Source organism: Musa acuminata, chromosome BXJ2-7 (assembly GCF_036884655.1).
Source record: "Musa acuminata AAA Group cultivar baxijiao chromosome BXJ2-7, Cavendish_Baxijiao_AAA, whole genome shotgun sequence".
In the NCBI taxonomy this organism is placed as follows: Eukaryota; Viridiplantae; Streptophyta; class Magnoliopsida; order Zingiberales; family Musaceae; genus Musa; species Musa acuminata.
The window spans coordinates 11,817,631-11,837,665 of record NC_088344.1 but is presented as its reverse complement, the minus strand read 5'-3'; the positions used below and the strand labels follow the sequence as shown (position 1 = coordinate 11,837,665).

The 20,035-nt window shown below is 38.1% G+C and overlaps 4 protein-coding genes across 7 annotated transcripts; all 4 read right to left on the bottom strand.

Annotated features, from left to right (window-relative positions):
* Positions 1-1,080: 1,080 nt before the first annotated feature.
* Positions 1,081-7,284, bottom strand: LOC135617249 (uncharacterized). 4 transcript variants are annotated; one of them, XR_010488659.1, is made up of 11 exons: positions 6,846-7,281; positions 6,469-6,564; positions 5,082-5,166; positions 4,825-4,946; positions 4,683-4,707; positions 4,514-4,597; positions 4,384-4,413; positions 4,160-4,265; positions 3,987-4,051; positions 1,953-2,186; positions 1,086-1,648 (listed from the first exon to the last, which is right to left on the bottom strand). XR_010488659.1 is itself a non-coding variant. In XM_065117280.1 (10 exons), the coding sequence occupies exons 1-9, from the start codon at positions 6,933-6,935 to the stop codon at positions 3,988-3,990; spliced, it is 702 nt and encodes a 233-aa protein (XP_064973352.1). In that variant the 5' UTR covers positions 6,936-7,281; the 3' UTR covers positions 1,081-2,186; position 3,987. The 4 variants fall into 4 exon arrangements, 2 of the variants coding, with proteins under 2 accessions (XP_064973352.1, XP_064973353.1); XR_010488660.1 differs by having other exon boundaries at positions 1,087-1,586; XM_065117280.1 differs by having other exon boundaries at positions 1,081-2,186.
* A 3,165-nt stretch (positions 7,285-10,449) lies between these two features.
* On the bottom strand, positions 10,450-11,924 carry LOC135617248 (protein SLOW GREEN 1, chloroplastic-like). The gene has a single exon (XM_065117279.1). The coding sequence runs from the start codon at positions 11,706-11,708 to the stop codon at positions 10,671-10,673; it is 1,038 nt and encodes a 345-aa protein (XP_064973351.1). The 5' UTR covers positions 11,709-11,924; the 3' UTR covers positions 10,450-10,670.
* A 227-nt stretch (positions 11,925-12,151) lies between these two features.
* LOC135617250 (uncharacterized) lies at positions 12,152-12,794 on the bottom strand. The gene is made up of 3 exons (XM_065117285.1): positions 12,639-12,794; positions 12,446-12,551; positions 12,152-12,360 (listed from the first exon to the last, which is right to left on the bottom strand). The coding sequence occupies exons 1-3, from the start codon at positions 12,780-12,782 to the stop codon at positions 12,272-12,274; spliced, it is 339 nt and encodes a 112-aa protein (XP_064973357.1). The 5' UTR covers positions 12,783-12,794; the 3' UTR covers positions 12,152-12,271.
* A 1,335-nt stretch (positions 12,795-14,129) lies between these two features.
* LOC103991723 (coatomer subunit zeta-1) lies at positions 14,130-19,880 on the bottom strand. The gene is made up of 6 exons (XM_009411258.3): positions 19,728-19,880; positions 16,455-16,614; positions 15,208-15,355; positions 15,018-15,095; positions 14,484-14,568; positions 14,130-14,382 (listed from the first exon to the last, which is right to left on the bottom strand). Exons 1-6 carry the CDS (start codon positions 19,728-19,730, stop codon positions 14,323-14,325), a joined length of 534 nt encoding a protein of 177 aa, XP_009409533.1. The 5' UTR covers positions 19,731-19,880; the 3' UTR covers positions 14,130-14,322.
* Positions 19,881-20,035: the final 155 nt, after the last annotated feature.

Genomic DNA, 20,035 nt, shown 5'->3' with positions numbered 1-20,035 from the left:
CAACATTGGAATCTGATGCTCATTGTGACTACTGCTGCTGCTTTAAGCACTCCCTCACTGTGGGCTGTGTTTCCTCTCAGCACAATCCTCTGATCTGAGATTACCTCTCATGCAACACACTTGTTTTGTTTCCTCTTGGTATCTTCATCATATCAGTACCATTCACAACTCATCTTTGTGCTGTGTATCTTGAGACTTGTGGATTCCTGTGTTCTCCTCTCAGGAATACTCGTAGCCAATGAGGTGTTTTAGCGATTGGAAAGATAGGATTGTTCAGACTTCAGCCATCAACTTTTGACATCAAATTTATATTTGGAGGTCTCTTTTGCATCTTGACCTCTGTTTGTGCATCCTCTGAGTCTCTGTGTCAACCCTCTCTACATGCTTTTTCTGAGGTTTCAATCTTATCTTTGTAATTATAGTATCTTGGTACCCTACACATGGACTGGCAAATGGGTTTGCTTTAAGGCCTTTAAACAAAGCAATTAGGTTAAGATAAAGGAAGTGATGCTCACATTCCATGGAAGCAACCTTGGGTAATGATGATGGGAAGGGATCCAGAAAATTAAATTCATGCACACCAGACTTTGCAGGAGGACAAGAGAAGGTTGGCTTCACAAAAAGAGAGAGAGAGTGATTACCTTTTGATGAAGAAAAAAATATCTATGAATTAGGCAAGTTGAGTTTGCTTTCGTTGTAGGTGGTGTTCTCTTTTTGACAAATAGAAAGGACCTGATGGATGGAAGTCATACTGATACAGTATGTATGAATACAATTTTAGGTGCTGCTGCAGCTTTGCCTGGACATTGTTCTATAAATAGGATCAGAGATTGCAGGAAACAAGGAAATGTTAGAAACAACTTTCTATTGTTAATCTGCCAGTTGAAGTCTCATGATTAATCCTCTAGGCATGCTCAAAGTGTTTACCCAAGTAATGATGCCTGCTGATGAGGATCATCCTTGTTTAATGATCATCCCCTTGAGTTGGGTGGACTCTGACTTCAGTGCCAAATGGTCAAAATCAATCATACAGATTCTCATTTTGCATTTATGTAATCTAAGAATGCATATTATTTGCATAAGGTCAGTCGGAGAAGTAGGAATGAAATGAATTGGACATGAGATGTTAGAAGTTGAACCTCATCAGTGTTTACCAATACAGCATCATAGAACACATCTAAATCATGGAATATATGATTACTCCAAGGCCATAACAAATGATACTGCTACTTGAGGTAATACTACCACTACTACTTCAGATTTGCTTCAAGTACTACTATGGCTGCTGCCAATGATGCCACCAGTATTCTCTCTCTGAAAGTTGTGTGCACCTTTTTCACATCACGAAGTAGTTTACAGAATATTTGGTGGAATTAAGAGGATGGCTTCTGCTATCTCTCACGACTCAAACCGGAGAAGTTGCAGCCTGTTAAGGCCGCCTTTGTGGCAGCATGCTTCTTTGAGGAGTCATAAAGCAACTTTGAGTGGTGTGCATCATCCATAAGATGCCTGCCAATGGATGAAAGAAGTCTGCAGTAACTCAACTTGTCTACTGAGGTCAGAGTTGGACTCTGTTCTTCATGATCCTATGGCAAAGGTTACAGGAAAGATGAGCTGTGAATCATATGGCACCAACATGTTTGATAAGCTGTCATTGTTTCATACAAGAAAAGGTAAGTAATTAATCAGACACGGAGAGAGAGAGAGTACGGTTAGTCCTAAACCATCTGAAAACAGCTAGTCCATGTATCCCCATGCCGTCGACGGGTATATACCATCAGGTATGGATCATGCCAATGGTATTTAAAACTATGTAGACAAATGGTAGTCAATGTGGTTGCTTGTGACTATAATCATAAATTTACTGGAGTAATACAGTAGAAATTTATGATACTTGAGAAACTATTTCAATCTGACATGGAATCCAACATGATAGGAGACATGAACATTACCAAGTGTTAGTGTCAAATGAAGCAATAAATTAGAATGGTGGCACAAGTTGCAAAGAATGATTTGCTATGCAGATTACAGGAAACATCAGTACTGTCAAGAGAAACCCAAGTCTCAAATGATAACCCAGAAATGATGAAAGTCATATGAATCTGGCACTATTCAATTTAATGGCAATCTGCCAAGAATAGCACATTCAATCCAATCTGAGCATATCCGAGGCATACGCATGAGACCTGCACAGGTTGGAAAGAGAGATCAGCGCACAAAGCCGGCTTCATCAGCAATTGATGAAGGCAAATTAGTCGCTATTTAGCTTTAACTAGGAAAAGCACAAAATAAAAAAGAAAAAGAAAGAGAAAAAATAGTGTTTTTTTTTCAATATCCACAATGATCATCTTAAAATTTACTAAATAGCATGAGAATTATATATATTAAAATGAATTAAAAGAACCAAACCAAGAAGTTGCTGGTTATCATGCTTTTCAACAACAGGTGCTAAGGATTGGCAGCAGTACAACCAGAACAGTTTTATTTCATGAATAGCAGCTGGCAAGAGGTACATTGCTAATGGTCATGTGCTTATAAAGTCTGAAAAACCTGATTGTATAAGTAAACAGGGACATTGCAAAAAATGATGTCGAACATAGAGAGAATGATGCAGCATGATTCCAGTTAAAAAGGTCAGCTTTAATAAGCTCTTCACACGCTTAAAAATAAAATAACAAGATGCAAAAGGCACTCAATCTTATGATATACGTTCTGAAGCAATGAGCCTCAGATCAGGCACACAGAACATACAGAAACAAATTTTCAGAGAAGAAGAAAAATCTTATTGCATCCACCAAGAACAAAGATTAACCTCAAAGCTCCTCTACTTATTAGAACTGTCTGTGTATAAGACTATAACTTTGGTAATTTACACATGTAGCATAATAACACCTCCAACCAAACATTTTGGAAATCAAATGATGGAGAAAAGGAAAAAATGTTGCAAGTTATTTATGCCTAAGCAATGCTGAAATACAAGAACTATAATATGATTATATAACATAGGTACACATTTAAAGGGCATTATACTGATTCATATGATAAATTTACTCTGGCTAGATAAAATTGCTGAGTGTATTTAGAACTTCTTTTATCTAATATCATGGTCTTTGTTCTTTCCGGTGTAATATCAAGATATTGGGGAAAAAATTAAAATAGCAACTGTTGTAGGAAGAGAACTAACATAAAGATTGAGCATTGATGTTAAGAAAATTGTGAGATACCAAACTGGAATGACACATCCAATAGGAAACAAAAAGACAAAGCACCTAAAGTGTTAGATGATATATAATAAAATCCATCAACTGAAGAAAATAATAATACAATCTGAACAGAGTTAAAAGCAGTATGCAGAAGCCCAAAGTGTGCCATTTTGATGTTTGACTTTCAGCAGATACTAAAGCCCATGTTATATATACAGAAGTGGTAGACCTTTCTTTCGACTATGCATGGCATAGAACCTACAGCTTTGCACATCTTAGTCATTCCCTTGAAGACCATAACATTTTATCCCTTTTGTCTCTTTCATGCTTTCAACTAAAACTGATTACTCCTTTATAAACCTGGGGAGCCAAGGAGAAGATAGTCACCAAATTGTTGCTTTGCAGAAATCTATAGAAATCCACTTCACTTTTTGTTTTTTTATCAATTTTCTTCAGTCACTATACTGCAGAAGCACTGCATGATAACCTTTCAGAAAATTCTGAAGCTAACAGAAAATATACCATTCTGCATGCCAAGGGAATACGTCTCTAATCTATGTTATTAAGAGTTTTGAAATCTACTGTGGAGAGCAGTTAAATTGTATATCACTATGAAGTATATAAAAGTATCCATCTTTCACGTCGGTGCTAGGTTCTCTTTGCAAAATTCTCATTAGTCAAAGCGGACCGCTTGATGAGCTCTAACAGTATCTAAAAAATTTGGCAAAACAGAATAATGAAAGGAAAGGGTGAAAAAATACATTGGAATGGAAAAAAGAATACCTTAAGAGAGAATAACAAGACCAAGGTAAATGGATCCACAAAGGAATGTAAATGATATTAGACCCCTACAAACCAAATCAAGAATGATCATCCTGAATAATTGAGGAAAATATACATGACAGAAAAATTAAAAATGATATTTCTGGATAAGTTTGTCTATCAACAAAACTTACCAAATAACTCCCCATGCAACACCATTACAAGGGCAAGGACAAATTTCAGCAAATTTCTCAGCATCACTCGAGTGAACTCTTCGAGAAATTAAATCATCATAGATATCTGTAATAGTGTATGCTTCAGATGGCATCAAATATATATTTCTACATAATTATTATACTTAAAGATGCTAATTTACTTGGTTTTCTCACAGTAAGATAATATCTAAAATCAATCTTACCATAGACAGAAAATAAGCTGTTCATGACACCTGCAAATGCATAGAATCATAGAAATTATCTTCTAGGTACCTTCTAGTAATACTTATTTACCATAAACAGAAGAAAGTAGGGAAGTAGACAGACTCTTACCTATAAACAGAATGACGAAGCGAAGAATGCGAACCTTGGTAGTTTCTTGCAGAAGCCAAACAATTGCAAGAAATATGATAAAGCCTAGACAAAATAGGAGTTAAAAAATTTATTAAGATCTTCCAATTAACTTTGAGTCCTTTCGAGTAAATAAATTATTAATACACACCTATACAAAGTCCACGAAGCAACCACTGTATGATCCATCAATAACAAATCAGATTGATTAGGAAAACCGTGGATTATTTTCAATCTAAGCAACTATATAATGCAGAAGCAAGTAATAAAATTAAAAAATATCAACCACTTACATTTTTGGCAACAAATAGTACAACAAGCAATGCAAGCAGGAAGCAACCAGCAGCAATTCTCGTTGTGAGAAGATTAGTAGATGCAAGAATGAAAACCATTCCCCAGAATGATGAGCCAAGATCTGGGAGGAGAAATAAAAACGTCTAAAATCAAGGCAGTCGGAATCATGTTATTGAGAGCATTCGTCAGAGAATTATTAGATCTAGATCATTGATTCAAATGATTGGTTCCAGCTGAAACTTTAAAGAATCATTACATCCAGCTGGCAAAATGATCCAATAGATCCCACCACGAGTTTGTGTGACTCCACCCTCATTTGCATGTACCTGTATGCCTTCAACCTGCATGAAACATGTTTAATACAAATACTTTATTCCCGGAGTAGGCATCAGATTATGTTAACCATATAAGATTAGATTGATCAGTATCTTAGTAAATCATAAGGCATAAACAACAAACTAGTCTTATGCACATGCAATGGAAACCTTATAAATATAGTGATAAGGACTCCACTCTACAACTTAAGGGTGCCATAACAATAGATAAAGTGAGCATATTTTGCAAATAATTAGTCAATAATAGTCCATACTGTCATCAATCTCCATGAGCATTCAGACAAAGCTGACAGGACAAAGTAAACTTTGTGGAATAACAACTTCGCACAGGACAATACAGAAATTTAATTTCATGGTAAAATTACAACTTTGTAGAAGAAAAGAACGGGTCATGGAACCTAGAAGTTTAGTTGGCCATGTTTTGGGCATGTCTACTGTCAACCATGTCTAGTCAAGTTATACCAATTTGGTGAGTCTATCTGAATTTGATAGTTTTATAGGAAGTGAAATGTAGGTTACACTTTGTATGTCTCAGCAAAAGTTTCATGCTGATATTAGGAAAAAGATGTTTGTGATTATTGCCACTTACTGCAGACAATCAATCTGACAAAGAATTCATCAGAAAGAAGTTGATCGGTTTGAGTAGTTGGCATTCATAAGTTGAAATAAGGAATATGGAGTGAGAGCCCACTCAATGATTCATTTATAATTAACAACACGCGTCAAAGAATTCAATCAGAAATCTCAAAAGATTCTTAGTTGGCCATGTAATTGAAAGGAAGTCTACAATACAAAGGCAAACTGAACAATTTTTTTTATCACTTCAACTGAGAATGCAATGAATTTTTGTTTCTTTCTAAGAAGTGTGTCAGGCATTCAAAAATGTAATCCTCCTCAGCATTTTTCTCTTTGCTGGTTTACTGGTGTCAGTGGCATGTCTTAGAAGAAGAGAGTGCATGGGCATTTTTGGAGTGGAAGCAATCTATTAAATTATCATCATAGTCATCCCTTTCATTAAAACTGCTAAGAAAGGCACATTTTGTTAGCATCTAAACCCGTTCTACATCCAACACATCCATCACCTCATATGTCCGAAAACAGCTGACACGCATTCAGTGTTAATTTCAGAAGACACACAAACCTCACTTGGTTCAGTTAAATTCACCAGGATGATTGAGTGAAGCATTAAGAGCTGAGAAAAAGGAACATCTGAAGTAAACCAGAAGAAATTTCCAGGCAAAGATTCATCATTCTATGTCAAAAACAATAATGTATGCTCATGCATTGTGAAAAGTATGAATTCCCTACATCACCGCATGTTAGTTTGCAGGCGAGAGCATGGCTCGTCTCATGAAGAAACACCGTGATGAGCTTGAAAGGTGTCAGCAGCACCGTCCTCCACAACTACAAGAAACCAAAAGCAGGACACCAACAGATCAGAACGCAGCAAGACAGCATAGACCTCAAAGATCCAGCTTAAGGAGGTTGCCCATCAAACCAAGCAGCACAAGATCAAGCAAAGGAACCAATTTGACGGTAGTACTGCTTCAACATTGTGGCCTTCACCCCCACAAAGTCGTACATTTTTTCGATTTCTTCGTTTAAAAAAAAGGGACCAAAAGTAATTGCCCTTTGTTCGGAAAGGATAAGGGGCAGAATCGACATTTTGGGGAGGATGAACTCACGGCGAGGATGACGACGGTGAAGACGGCAATGGTGACGATGAAGACGGACTGCTCGTGGTCGCAGCAGTGCTTGAGCTCCCAATTGGGCATCTCTCTACCTTCGTTTCTTTCTCTTGTCGATTTCCTTCTGTTCTTTAGCCGATAGATCGATAGGCTCTGAACCTTTCGGATCTGAGGAGGAGAGAGATGGGGAACCTGGTCGTCGCGGAGGCAGGCGTAGGAGGGGAGTCCGTCCGAGCAGATCAGCCGTCAACGTCTTCAAATGCAAAGCTTGCACGGAAGAGAGGAAGCCGAGAGGGCAGAGAAAACCGAAAAGGGCGTGGCGTTACATGTGGAACAACTCCATTCGCTATTGGTCAGCGGGCGTGTCATTGACCGTCTTTCTTCGTCAACTGGTCAATGCAGAAAATATCGCTTTTTTTCTTACAATTTATTTTCTTCGATGAATTTTTTAATTTAAATCGAAAATTAGCTGAGATTTTATTTTTCGCAAAAAATAATTATTATTCTTCCTGTATTCCACTTTTATAATTATTTTTAATTAAAGCAATCAAACAGGACTAAATAAAAACATATTTCCAAGGGAATTATTTCGATATATGCTTTGAAACAATATCGCCAAGGTTCCAATGAGACCAAATTATTAGATATATTAAATGATCCACCCTTTCATTTTTTTACATCTTAATCAATCATTTATGACGACTCCTCCCTGTGCTCACCATAACAATTTACTGCTAACAATGCCATTCCTGGGAAGAAGATATTACAAATGATGGCAGAGACTAATCTTGAAAGATCATATTTTACTTGAAAATTAGGGATTTAACCTTTTATTTTCGCATCCATCCTCTGTTGCAGAGAATACATGTAAACAAGAAAACCAAAGTTTATCTACTGATCTCTCTTGACAACTACCAAGAATCTCAATTTAAACTGAGAATCCAATCTTCAGAAACTAATAGATACTGTTTTCACAAAAAGATGGTGTGTTAGGCACTTGATCCTGTCAGGTATTGACACATAGGTAGACTGTTATTTATCATATGAAAAAACCTACAGCAACTGGAAAGCATAAAGCTTGTAGGATTCAGCTACTTAATGAATGGAAAGCAGACAAAAAAGAACATACCAAGGTTGCAAAGAAGTTTGGCAGCTGTGGAGATGGAACGAAGAACTCTTGCATCATTTATGATAACCACAAACTTGCACACTAGAGTAGAATCAAAGAACCAAGATGACCCACCATAATACCTTCCTCGGTTTTCTTATCTCATGCATTTTCTGTGCTTCAGTAGGTGGTCAAGCACCTGAACATTCCTTGCTCAAAAGGATCATAACAATATACTTTTATGTCAAACCCCAGCTTATTGAAGTAACAAGATATTTTTCATGAATGCCTAAAAAATTATCATGGTCGAAAAAGATGTCTTCTTAGGTCTGAGACTGGATTTGTAGCATCCTACATCTTAATATAAGCTCAAAGAGAGAAATCATCAAGGTTATCCATGATTTTTCTTGATATGAACATGTATGCCAAGTGTTATAGCACATCTAACTACAAGTAACAAAAGCAACAAACAGTATATACCTTGAATCTTTATTATTCAATTCTATTGTTTAAAGTGCTATATTGAATCATTGAATTAACTATTACTGTTTCCAGTAAGCCCCCGAGATGAAATTGATAGACATGCACCCCTTAGAAAGGAGTGCTACAGCACCTCGGTCAACTCCCAGTGGCAACATCCTATAAATCCTATAAAGCTTTTTTTTTTTTTCTAAAGAGACAAGGGATCCTATCATGTATTCAGTACCCAACTTTCAATTATCTATTGAACCCCTCTTATGATATTTACTTTAGACATATATTAATTTATATCTCTGATACCATCTCCATATCATTTGATGTGTACAGACAGATACAAACAACTCAAACATCTTTGTTACATTTGGTACTAATTCAAATAGATCAAAAAGCAAATAAATAATTTGCTCACCCTTATGTAGTTGAGTATGGCAAATGTGCTCATTATACTAAGATATCTGTACTCCTTGATATTCAATTAAATTTCTAGCATTTTTTGTTACAATCTATGGCCATAAAGTTTGAAGGATTGTGAACAATACTGGTCACGTGTTTCAAGGTTATGCTACGGCCACACCTAATGGTTATTAGTGCAAGCTTTATGAAGCTAAATCCAATTCTAAGTAATGCCTTAGTCTTTATTGCATTCAATGTTTAGATGGTTATATCTTTAGCTGTGTAATACTAGAGTTAAAAATGGAAATCATGTACAGATGTTAGTGAGCAAAGAGACTCCTGAAATTTAATGACCAAAATAAGAACCATTATCGGAACATCCAAAGAAAAGTTATTGATAAAAAGAACATCCATATGGGAGTCCTAAATTAACCCATGCAGCTGCATATGCAGATGAGTCATGCGAGAACCGTGCATAAGTATATATTCAGGTCAATATCCATCACTATGTAGACTATGCATTAATAGATCGATACATGCTTCCTCCCTATCACCTACAAAATATAGATATACCATGAGAACATTAAACTAATCTCTACGGCTTTACCCATAACTCTGTGCTTAACAATGTCTTATTTAAACTTACAATATAACGTATTCATTCATTATTGACAATTGACTTTTTCCTACCTCAGAATTTAATTGTACATATTTTACACAATAATTTTATAATATAAATTCAGTAGGCCATAACTATTCCACATACACTTTGCAAGATGTTGTAATTGCATAACACAGCTGCTTGGAAGGATTGGGGGCTGAATTATTTCAATACACCAAGGTTATAAATTTACATGCAGTAGAAATAAAGCATAAGGTGGCAGATCACCACAATCATTGTCCTTGAACTAGCATTCACATAAAAAATATCCTATCTCCTGTACCAACAAATATGCACCTTTGCAATGCCAAGACAACTAGTTTAGAAAAAGGTGGAATAGGCATATTTCACAAGTTCATGATGACTAATGCAAAAGTACTAGAGCAATTAGGCACTTAAGTTCTTAACTAAGCAGTAACAAATATCTAGTAGAGGAAGTGGATGACAATCTCATGAATGCTCGTAAGGATGTTGTTCATAGTCGAATGGACATGATCATATTCAAGTGTTGGATTCACCAAAAAAAAGAATTATATAGAGTACATAGGGGAAATTATTTGGATTGCATATGATAAAACATGATCTTAAGAGAAGCTTCAACAATGAAAATACATCCATTTTAATGTCAGCAAGGTAATTTGGAATTGTAGCAAAAAAGTCCCCAGTATTTTTTGATCTTCTAAATCTCTCATCATAAAGCTGGTGTGTGTTTAATGTCAACAAATGTCCTGCTTGCCGACAGGTCAGTGACGAATACACCAAGGCGGACATGAGATTTCAGAAATCACTGATGAAAAGCCATTTTAGACTTGCAATTAGGATAAACTATTGAGTGAATCTCCATCACAACCCCTAACGGAAACAAGCATGAAAAGAAAAACAAAAGACATACTGATGCACCTTATGCAATTCAATGAACTTAAGAAGATTAGCTGTTATCTCAGTAAGATTTATGCAGCTGGAAAAGAAAACTCATCATGTGCATTAAAGCAGTACTATTAGACACCTCTTCTTACTATCTAAAATAACAAAACAAACAACTTTTCTAGTGAGTTCTTAAAATGAAATTTGCTGACCTAACAGAGATCATGAAAATTAGATCATTTGCTCCAAATTTGTCCAAAGCCCATCTTTTACTTAATTTAATCTCTTCGGTCGATTATTTGACCATCAAACCCTTCTAATTTTTCAGTGCAGCCTTTCTTCTGTTTTCATCCATCTGCCCGAAGACCTTCATCGCAATCATGTTATCGTCAAAGTATTGTGCATAAGGGTGGCCCTTTGGGACGAGTCTCCGGTACGTCTGGAATTGCTTTTCTGCCTCATCCTTCTTCCTCAACAATGTGTATATGATGCCCTGACAAAGATAAGGCCGGAAATCCCTTGGCTCCTCCTTCACCAGTTCCTTATATATCTTAAGCGAGTCCTCGTACCTCCCCTCTATAACCCTAATTTGTGCCATCAGCAGCTTAAAGTCCCTCAAGTCCTCCTTTCTCCTGGCCTTCTTGCACAGTTCCATCGCGTCCTCGACTCTCTTCAAGATGGCGTCGAGGTCGCCATCGTCCTCCGACTGCGAGGTGGCCATTATGAGCCCGTGATAGGCCTCAACCAAGAAGGGGTCTTTCTCGAGGAGCTCCTCGAATCCTCGCTTCGCAGTCTCCGTGTCGCCATCGTAGCTCTGCAGGTGGGCCTTGAGGAGAGGGAGGTCCTTCTCGGCGGGCTCGAGGGCGATGAGCCGGTCGACGATGCCAATGGCCTCGGCGAGCTTCCCAGCCTTGACCTTGAGCTCCATGAGGGCGCGGAGTGACCGGACGTCGTCGGGGTGGGAGTCCAGCCGCTCCTCGAGGATCCGCTCCTTCTCCGCCTCGGTGAGGGGGGTGGTCTCGGAGGAGGCATCGGAGGGCAGGGCGTCGGATTGGACGGCGGGGGCGGGAGGGGCGGCGGCGGCGGCGGCGGCGAGAGCGGGTGGGCACAGGCGGGCGAGGAAGAGGGCAGCCGCGGCGATGGAGGTGGCTGCAGCGACGGAAGCGATCTTGATGACGGGCGCGAGGGAATTCGACGATGATTTGGAGGAGCAAGACGCGCGGAGGGAGGGACACGGTTTCGTCGAGGAGGAGCAGGGGAAGGGCTTAAGAAGCGGAGGAGAAGAGATGAGGGGTTTGGAGAAGAGAGGGAGGTGAAAAGGGTGGCGGTGGGCGGTGCGGCAGAGAGGCTCCATGTCTCGGTCTCCAAAGGGGCGAAGGCGAGGAAGAACGGGGAGAACTGAGAAGGCCAAAAACCCTACGAGGGATAAAGAGGATCCTTTAAACGAACGTGGTATCTTCACGCGCAAATCATACGCTACGATATGGGAGCCTCTCCACCGTCAGATCTTTAGAAGTTAAACAATCGCTTCCTCCTCCTTTTAAGTGGACAAACGTTAGTATTTGAGCTCGTATAAGACGGGCGTGTGTTTTCTGATGCGAGACCAAAATTGATCCGGAAAATGGACACAATATAAATTATTTTTTAAAAAAAATAGAGATAAATTATATTTATCAGTCTGAATATTTTTTATCTTAAAAGAACTCGAATTAATCAGCATATATATTACTATTTTTTTGATCAAATGTCATTTCATCCAAAAACTTAGATCGATAAATATGACATTAGATTAAGCCATAAATCTCAATTCTTAATGGTTTTAGCTTCTCTTCTCATCCAAAAACTTAGATCGATTTCTCAGGACTGCACTTGAGACCGTAGCCAGAATTGGGTGGAAACAAAGGAGCTACTTCTGCATCACCTCCGGCTCTGACCGACGTACTGCGGCGGCAGCCGCCGGTACGCCCTGAAGAACTCCTGGTTCTCCTTCTCCAACTCCTTCCACACTGAACACAAATGGCAACGCCATGAATGTTTAATCACACAGAAAGAAGGAAGAGGTAAGCGTAGGGAGCAGCAGCAAAGACCAACCGGTGGAGGTGATGGCCGGACTGACATCGGCGTGCAGCAGCAGCGCCTCCATGCATTCCTCCATGCTCATGTGCCACAGTAGGCACGTCTCGATGAGATGCTGAACCTGATCGGCCAAAAGCACGGGTCAAGAGCACGATCTATGTATCGATCTAAGGACACGGTGAGAGCAAGCGATCTGCCTGTAAATTACCAGTCTGATGTATGCGGCGGCCGGAGAGTAGTGCTCGCCCATGTCGAAAGCTTGACTGGTTCTGCTGCGGCCGAGGTGGTGATGATGGTGGGCAAATAAAAGGAGGAGAGGGTGGAGGTGATCACGTGCCCGAGTGGAGATCATTGGAGGAGAGGAGATTACGAAGAGCGTACGTGCCTCACGACTTCACGTGAAGTGGGGCTTGTGCATGCTGCGATGGAGATGGGGTTGCGTGCAAGGCTTTGAGGACGTGCGTGTGACCGTCACACTAAAAGACAACGCATACGACGTTGCAGAGATGTCGGTGTTATCCGCCACGGTGACACTCGCCGAGAAGAATGAGGTGTGATATTTCTAATGATATTTTCTCACCACGTGTCTAACATCTCAGTGTCACGTCACCAACATATCATACGACCGGACACCTAAATATATGACTGAATATAATTTAATATTAAATTTTAATTATATATTATTTTTTATAATTAGTTTTTATAATATTATAAAATTAAAAATTTAAAGAGATAAATATTTTATAATATAAATATCTCAATATAACTTCTAAAAATATAAGGATCGAGATATTAAAGATAATTAATTATAAGAAATAAGATGTAATTAATCTCAATATTATCATGCCCCAAGTTCAACAGATCACAAAGGTAATTAAATATAGAAAAAATATACTATATACTTCATAATTGACACATACCTCACCGAAGCCGAGGCCGAGAAGCTGGTCCACAGCCAGACCAGTGCCGGCATTGTCAAGGTGAAGGACAGCCACGCCATGCCCGAGTCCTCAGCGCTAGATAGGGAAGGCATGGTTCTGAACCGCGAGGAGGCGCCCCTGGACGTGGACATCAAGAACGGCGGCTGCGTCGTGGTGCTGAACACCAAGAACCTTCCTCTGGTCGGGGAGGTCGGGCTCGGCGCCGATCTCGTGAGGCTGAACGGCCACGCCATGTGCTCCCCGGGGTTCTCCTGCGACTCGGCCTTCCAGGTGACGTACGTGGTCAGGGGGAGCGGTCGCGTGCAGGTCGTCGGCGTCGATGGCAAGCGCGTGCTGGAGACGAAGCTGGAGGGGGGTTGCCTGTTCATTGTGCCTCGGTTCTTTGTGGTGTCAATAAATGGATCAATGCCTAGAGCAAAAGGCATTAAAATCCAATACTATTAAAGCATGATTTTAAATTCCGACATCAATGTATCGAAATATGGTACACAGGCTAAAAACCCATGTTAATGAGCGATTACTCAGCACATTATGATTTGCAAGATTCAACAGTGTGTGACTTATTTTTATTCCATAGTTAATTTGTTTAGTAGGCTCTTGACTGAATACTTGTGCTGCCTTCCATATCTACAGGGATTGTAACCTACATCTGTGCATGTCATTGATGCTAGTGTGACAATTCGATGTGAAATGAATAATATGAGCATGCATCAGGTCCATATGCAATTGGTAGATTGACTAGTTTTCATAGCCATTAATAATTTCAACCATCATACTGTAATCATTCATTATAGAAAATGTACTACATTTTTAGCAGTCACAAAATTGAATCCAAATAGTTTAGCTCTTTTATCAGGTAGAGAAAAGAGAAAAGGATAATGGATCAAGTGAAAGATTAAACTTGATCACTGTCAAGCTTTTCGTTTCTACCAGAGTAAATAGACAAAGACATTACTTAAGAAGAGATCTTGCCAAGTGTTCACGAGCAGTTGCCAGGGCTTGAGAAATCGTCTGCAAATGTTAAACAATGAAATATTTTATTAAGGTTCAGCACGGTCCAGTGAATGTTAAATATTTTATTAAGGTACAGTATATCTGGTTATGATCCTCACCTGCTCGGACAAGGATGTGGCTCCATCAAGACTGTTTGCTGCTACTTTTGTGGCAATAACACTTGCTTCTGTCTCGAGGACAATCCTGCAAGTCAAAACAAGATCCATAAGTATACTTTGATAACATCTTGGTTTCACATGTAATGGTTTAAAGTGCAAGTAGATAATGAAATATAAGTGGATTTAATTTTGAACATATAATTAATGTCATATTTTTTTCAGTTCTTTCTATCCTAGCTTCAGGTTCTTTATCAAACTCGTCCAATAGGCTTTTTTCTTAACATTCTGTGTTCAGTCTTAGTGAGGTCTTAGTTTGGGAGACATTATCTTCTAATTTCAGCTTCGCTACAGCACCATTTGGAAAGTTAAACCACAAGAATATCTTTACCCTTTACAAACAAGTCCCGAATTTCCAGAGAGATCATTTTCTAGGTTATATGTTGACTAAGCAACATGGATGGAAGGAGATAGTGAAAAATGGCAGAAGCACAAACAATTTATGCAAGTCAAATTAACCAAACAGAAGTATCTTACCCTCCATCAACAATTTCATCAAGGCAAAGAAGGATCAAATCCAGGTTTTCAAGTGCTGATCTTTTATCTACATTGTTCCTGGAACCATGCAACACAGTTACAACTGTGAATCAGCAGATAGAAGTGAAAGACAATTGCATTTCTTTGCTCTTTTAAGTGAGAAAACAGTAACAAATGAAAATGGAGAAACCTAAGAAGCAGCCCAACTGCATCAAAGAATCCCTGAAGCACAGTCGCTATGATGAGCTCATTCTCATCGTCTCCTCCAGTAACAAAAAAGTGAAGGTCCTGAATGAATTTGTAGACGACAATGTAACCATCAAGCATTGCTATCTCAGCTGTAAATGGTCACAACACTAAATCAGCATAACAAAACATAAATCCTGTCTATGTAACAACAGATAAAATGGTAAATTTGGTCAATTCTTTAGTTATTTTATAGTCAGACTAAACATATCTGCATCAGTTATTTTCAAGAAGACTACAATTGCTTGAGTTATCCAAAAAAAATCAGCAGGATGAAGTATCTGGCCTGTACTAGATAAAGGAGAGTTTGGATGATTGCATATCAACTCATCCACAATCTGTGGCATTAAGAGAAATAGTGTATCTACCTTAAGTCGATGACAATGCTTAAGCTATGACCAAGAGATGAAAACAGATAAAAAGCAACAATTGAGTTACATAGATATTCAGGGAAGGAATTAGTAACAATTCAAGCTTATCAAGAAAATAGCCAGGGCAAGTCAACATAAAGCAGAATTTTTCAGGCACCACAATTTTCTTCATCCCTTACAAATTAAAAACCGACATCTAACACATATGCTCAATAATTTTAATAAGAGAGCTCCTCTCAAGTATGTTCCATAGAGAGTTGAAGAAGCTGCATTGCTTTAGCATGTGGAAATGATTAAACAACATAATCTCTTCCCCAGTTAAGACATAATGTTTTCCGACATGGGTAATACAATTTCAAGATAATGACTCGAGAAGCATGCTAAATTCTTCTCTTCCAAAAACAACATGCTTACTACTTTAAGGAACATTGTCTCTGTAGTCAAGATGGCATATAAACAGTCTGTTCAGCATGTACTCATTTATAAGCAGTCATTGATGAATCAGTCTCCTAAATCAACCATTAGAATAAGTATATCTAGAACGCCAACAGAAGGTGACAGCAATAAAGAATCACAGTGAGAGATTTTTTATGAGAAATAAGGATATGAGAATATAATTGATCTCAATAAATCTTTCCTTTGAGCATAAAATATTAACAATAAAAGCAAATAAATTATCCTCCATTGAAAGAAAATTAATCCACAATTTATGCACTTACTAATATAAACATGTGTGCTCAAGAATACTGTGGTAGAATGCCAATTGTAAGTACTCAGAAACCAATTAGAAAGTAGAACAAACTGATGACAGACATGTTACCTTCAGTCCTAGCATTTGTTTTCAGTGTCTTGGTAAATATAGACTTCTCATATGCCAATTTAGCGGCAAGTGTAGGCCAATCATCTGTATAGTACTTAACAGCCACTCGTTTTCCCTCAGAATCAAGGAGAAGAACATTCTTGATGGATGGGCAACAATCCTACAAATTAAACAGACAGAGAGAGGTTGCAATTGTAAGAAACAAAATCCTTAATGGCTCCAAAGAAAGTTAATGAAAATGTTGAACAAAAATTAGTTTAAACGGTAACATATATGGCAGAGTACCAATGTGCTCGAGTGAGCATGAGACTGGTATCTCACCTGCTGATGCCAAGTGAATTTCTAGGTGTCATTTGATTAAGCTACTGCCGTTCTTGAACAGTCAAACTCATATCAGTCTAAAAAGTGTATTGCAAGTGAAGTACTAAAAAGCTAAGGTTGAAGGTCTTGGCAGACACATCTAGAGATCAGAGTGGTAACTGAAGAAAAATTTGAGACTAAATGTGGAACTGATAATGATGAAATGCATTAGTATTTTAAGTGAAATAAGCATTTATGTACAAGACACATATGTATACAGGCCATCAACATCAGTACTTAAAGGTGGTTGACTTTAGAAATTTTTATGACTTTATTTATGTTTGTTGTGGACTCTATGAGTTTATGATGGTATAGATTATATAGATAAAGGGTCAGAAAGGTGCAATATAAATTATAATAACTGGGCATAGAGAAATGGTGGAAAACCACGTGTCAAAAAGCTGATAAGAAAACTAAACCATAAGAATCAAGGAAATAGACAAAAAGAAATCTTAAATAGCTGCAGTCAGAAGATTCGCTGAATTTTCCACATTTTAGAGGAATGCCAGCTCAAAACTCACATATTATTCTTCATTTGTTTTTAAGAAAATTGCATAGAGTAGAAACAAATGAAGAGGTAAAAATATGTTATGATGACCCAAATCTAGCATTTTTTTAATGTACATCACATGGTTTATTCAATAGATACAATCAAATGACAAAAAATTGTAAGTAGAAAAGTCACAAAAAAAAAGGTTTAGATATGATAACATTAACAATTTCTTTCAGAGTTTCTGTAATTTGAGTTGTGACAGTAGCTAAGGCATAAAAACTGTTGTCAAATGAAAACCTGAACTTTACCAACAGTTTAAACATAACCATGGTTACAAGCTGAAAATAACATACTGTAAATTGAATGTACTCGCAGCAGGAAAAGAGTCTAGTAAAACCAATATATACACAACCAATTGGAAATTCTACCAAGTATATATCACACCATATACCCAAGTATTCCAAACTCCAGTTGAACAAAATGATACTCATTTATGAGATAACACAAAAGCAAAGTATATTCCAAGTAAATCAACAAGAAAAGGCCCTGCCTATGACCCATATTGTTAACATAGAATCTTCTTAAGTGGGGACACTGACAGCTGCACTCAATTGATTTTACTATGGTCTTTAAATTAATTTTCTTGTCAAGAATGGCCTCATGTACAATCTTATATAAAGAGGTTCTGTTTGCTCAGGATCGAATACACATCTTCAACCAACCTGTGATAATCAAAGAAACTTGCATATTTCTATACTACAGGACTTCATGCAAATGGATGCTTTAGTTCCTTGAGTGTTTGAGATCACATAACTAGTTAGAGATAAAGCTTGCTCAGTTTATTCAACAATTCAGCTCATTTCATCCTTCAATGCTTATCACTACATGTATATCTCCAGAATGTATGAACAGTAACTGAATATTGAATACCAATTTTCATTGTGCTTATAGCCTTATACTATAAGATGTATGTACAAGACCTTTTAGACATATATACATTCAGGTTCTTACTTCTTACAGATGAGATATTTATATCCTTGACATGGTTTACTGTACCAGGTTGGTCGATTTGAAGATCAGATCCCATAAACTACCGACAAATATCTGTTGAAGCAGATACTAGACTCCCATAGACTCCCATATTTCTATACTACAGGACTTCATGCAAATGGGGTTGATCTGAAGATCAGATCCCATAGACGCCCATATTTCTACACTACAGGACTTCATGCAAATGGATGCTTTAGTTCCTTGAGTGTTTGAGATCACATAACTAGTTAGAGATAAAGCTTGCTCAGTTTATTCAACAATTCAGCTCATTTCATCCTTCAATGCTTATCACTACATGTATATCTCCAGAATGTATGAACAGTAACTGAATATAGAATACCAATTTTCATTGTGCTTATAGCCTTATACTATAAGATGTATGTACAAGACCTTTTAGACATATATACATTCAGGTTCTTACTTCTTACAGATGAGATATTTATATCCTTGACATGGTTTACTGTACCAGGTTGGTCGATCTGAAGATCAGATCCCATAGACTCCCGACAAATATCTGTTGAAGCAGATACTAGTCAACCTGATCAGATTTTTGATAGTCCATTCTACTTCAATGTCAGTCCTAAATTCTAGCACCGATCTCACTTCAATGCACTTGAAGCTTGACTGCGTAGCTACATGAATTGTCAATTTCTCCTACACAAAACTGTACAGCAACAAAGCTTCAAGAGTAAAAATTCCTGTATAATAATCTAAATCAGCTAATGCAATCACCAACATAATTACAGTGTAGAGAAAAAGGAAGGAGAAGTCACATAGTTTTTCTTGATATTAGTGAAGAAATAATTTGTTATGAAATGAATGATTTCATTCATCAAGGGAATACATATTTATGCAGATTTGAGGGAGAGATTTATCTTAACCATGTGCTCAAATCATACACATATATCTTGACGATTGATCCTAAATCATAGACTGATTGAAGATTAAAGCATGTAAGAAATACAAAATTATCATTTCTTATTTCCCTCTACCATAATCTTCTATCAATGAGATGTAATAAAAGGATCGCATAATTCTTATTCTTAAACTTAATGCGCCTGTCACCCGTTCTACCACCCATCAAAGAAGCATCTCGTTTGGATCCTCTTCCTTTCATCCGTTTTAGATCGCCGTCCCTTTTCTGCTTTAAGATCTATTCTTTTCTTTACGTTTGTACTTCATTTCCGCTTAGACCAAATGCATCAATGACGCCCAAAAACACCAGATGATCATCGTCGAACAGATCTAGATCTAAAGGTTTGTCGGCCAGATTGTCACGACAACGACAAAATCTACCAGAATTCACAAGACTGCAGGAAAACTGTAGATCCAATCGACTAGAGAGGCAGAGAGACGATCAAAGAACGTACCATTCGAGAGATTCTAAGGGCAAAAGGAAGGGGAACGACGAGATCCAATCGGCAATTGGCGCAGCGACCTCCGATGCTGAGCTCGCAGTCTGTCTCCCGAGATTAAAAGAGGCAGTCTTAGAAACCACCTCAAAGTCCAAACCCAAGGTGGTGTCATCAAGTCGGGTTCGGGTCAGATCCGTTTGCGTTCAATGCCTCCTACGGTCCGTGCAAAGCAATAACACCGGTCGTAATCGGATCGAATCGTATCCAACGCCTCCGCTCCGTCAAAGTACGTCGAATCATAGCCGTATATTTACGCTCAATCT

Coding starts and splice junctions, on each gene's coding strand:
- LOC135617249 (XM_065117281.1), bottom strand. CDS start 6,935: ATGCCCAATTGGGAGCTCAAGCACTGCTGCGACCACGAGCAGTCCGTC. Junction 4,598..4,682: donor GCTTCGTGGACTTTGTATAG/GTGTGTATTAAT, acceptor TATTTTGTCTAG/GCTTTATCATATTTCTTGCA. Junction 4,052..4,159: donor GTTGCATGGGGAGTTATTTG/GTAAGTTTTGTT, acceptor TTTGGTTTGTAG/GGGTCTAATATCATTTACAT.
- LOC135617248 (XM_065117279.1), bottom strand. CDS start 11,708: ATGGAGCCTCTCTGCCGCACCGCCCACCGCCACCCTTTTCACCTCCCT.
- LOC135617250 (XM_065117285.1), bottom strand. CDS start 12,782: ATGATCTCCACTCGGGCACGTGATCACCTCCACCCTCTCCTCCTTTTA. Junction 12,552..12,638: donor CCGCCGCATACATCAGACTG/GTAATTTACAGG, acceptor TTGGCCGATCAG/GTTCAGCATCTCATCGAGAC. Junction 12,361..12,445: donor TCCGGCCATCACCTCCACCG/GTTGGTCTTTGC, acceptor ATTTGTGTTCAG/TGTGGAAGGAGTTGGAGAAG.
- LOC103991723 (XM_009411258.3), bottom strand. Junction 15,096..15,207: donor GCAGTTGGGCTGCTTCTTAG/GTTTCTCCATTT, acceptor GCATGGTTCCAG/GAACAATGTAGATAAAAGAT. Junction 14,569..15,017: donor GATGAAATTGTTGATGGAGG/GTAAGATACTTC, acceptor TTTGACTTGCAG/GATTGTCCTCGAGACAGAAG.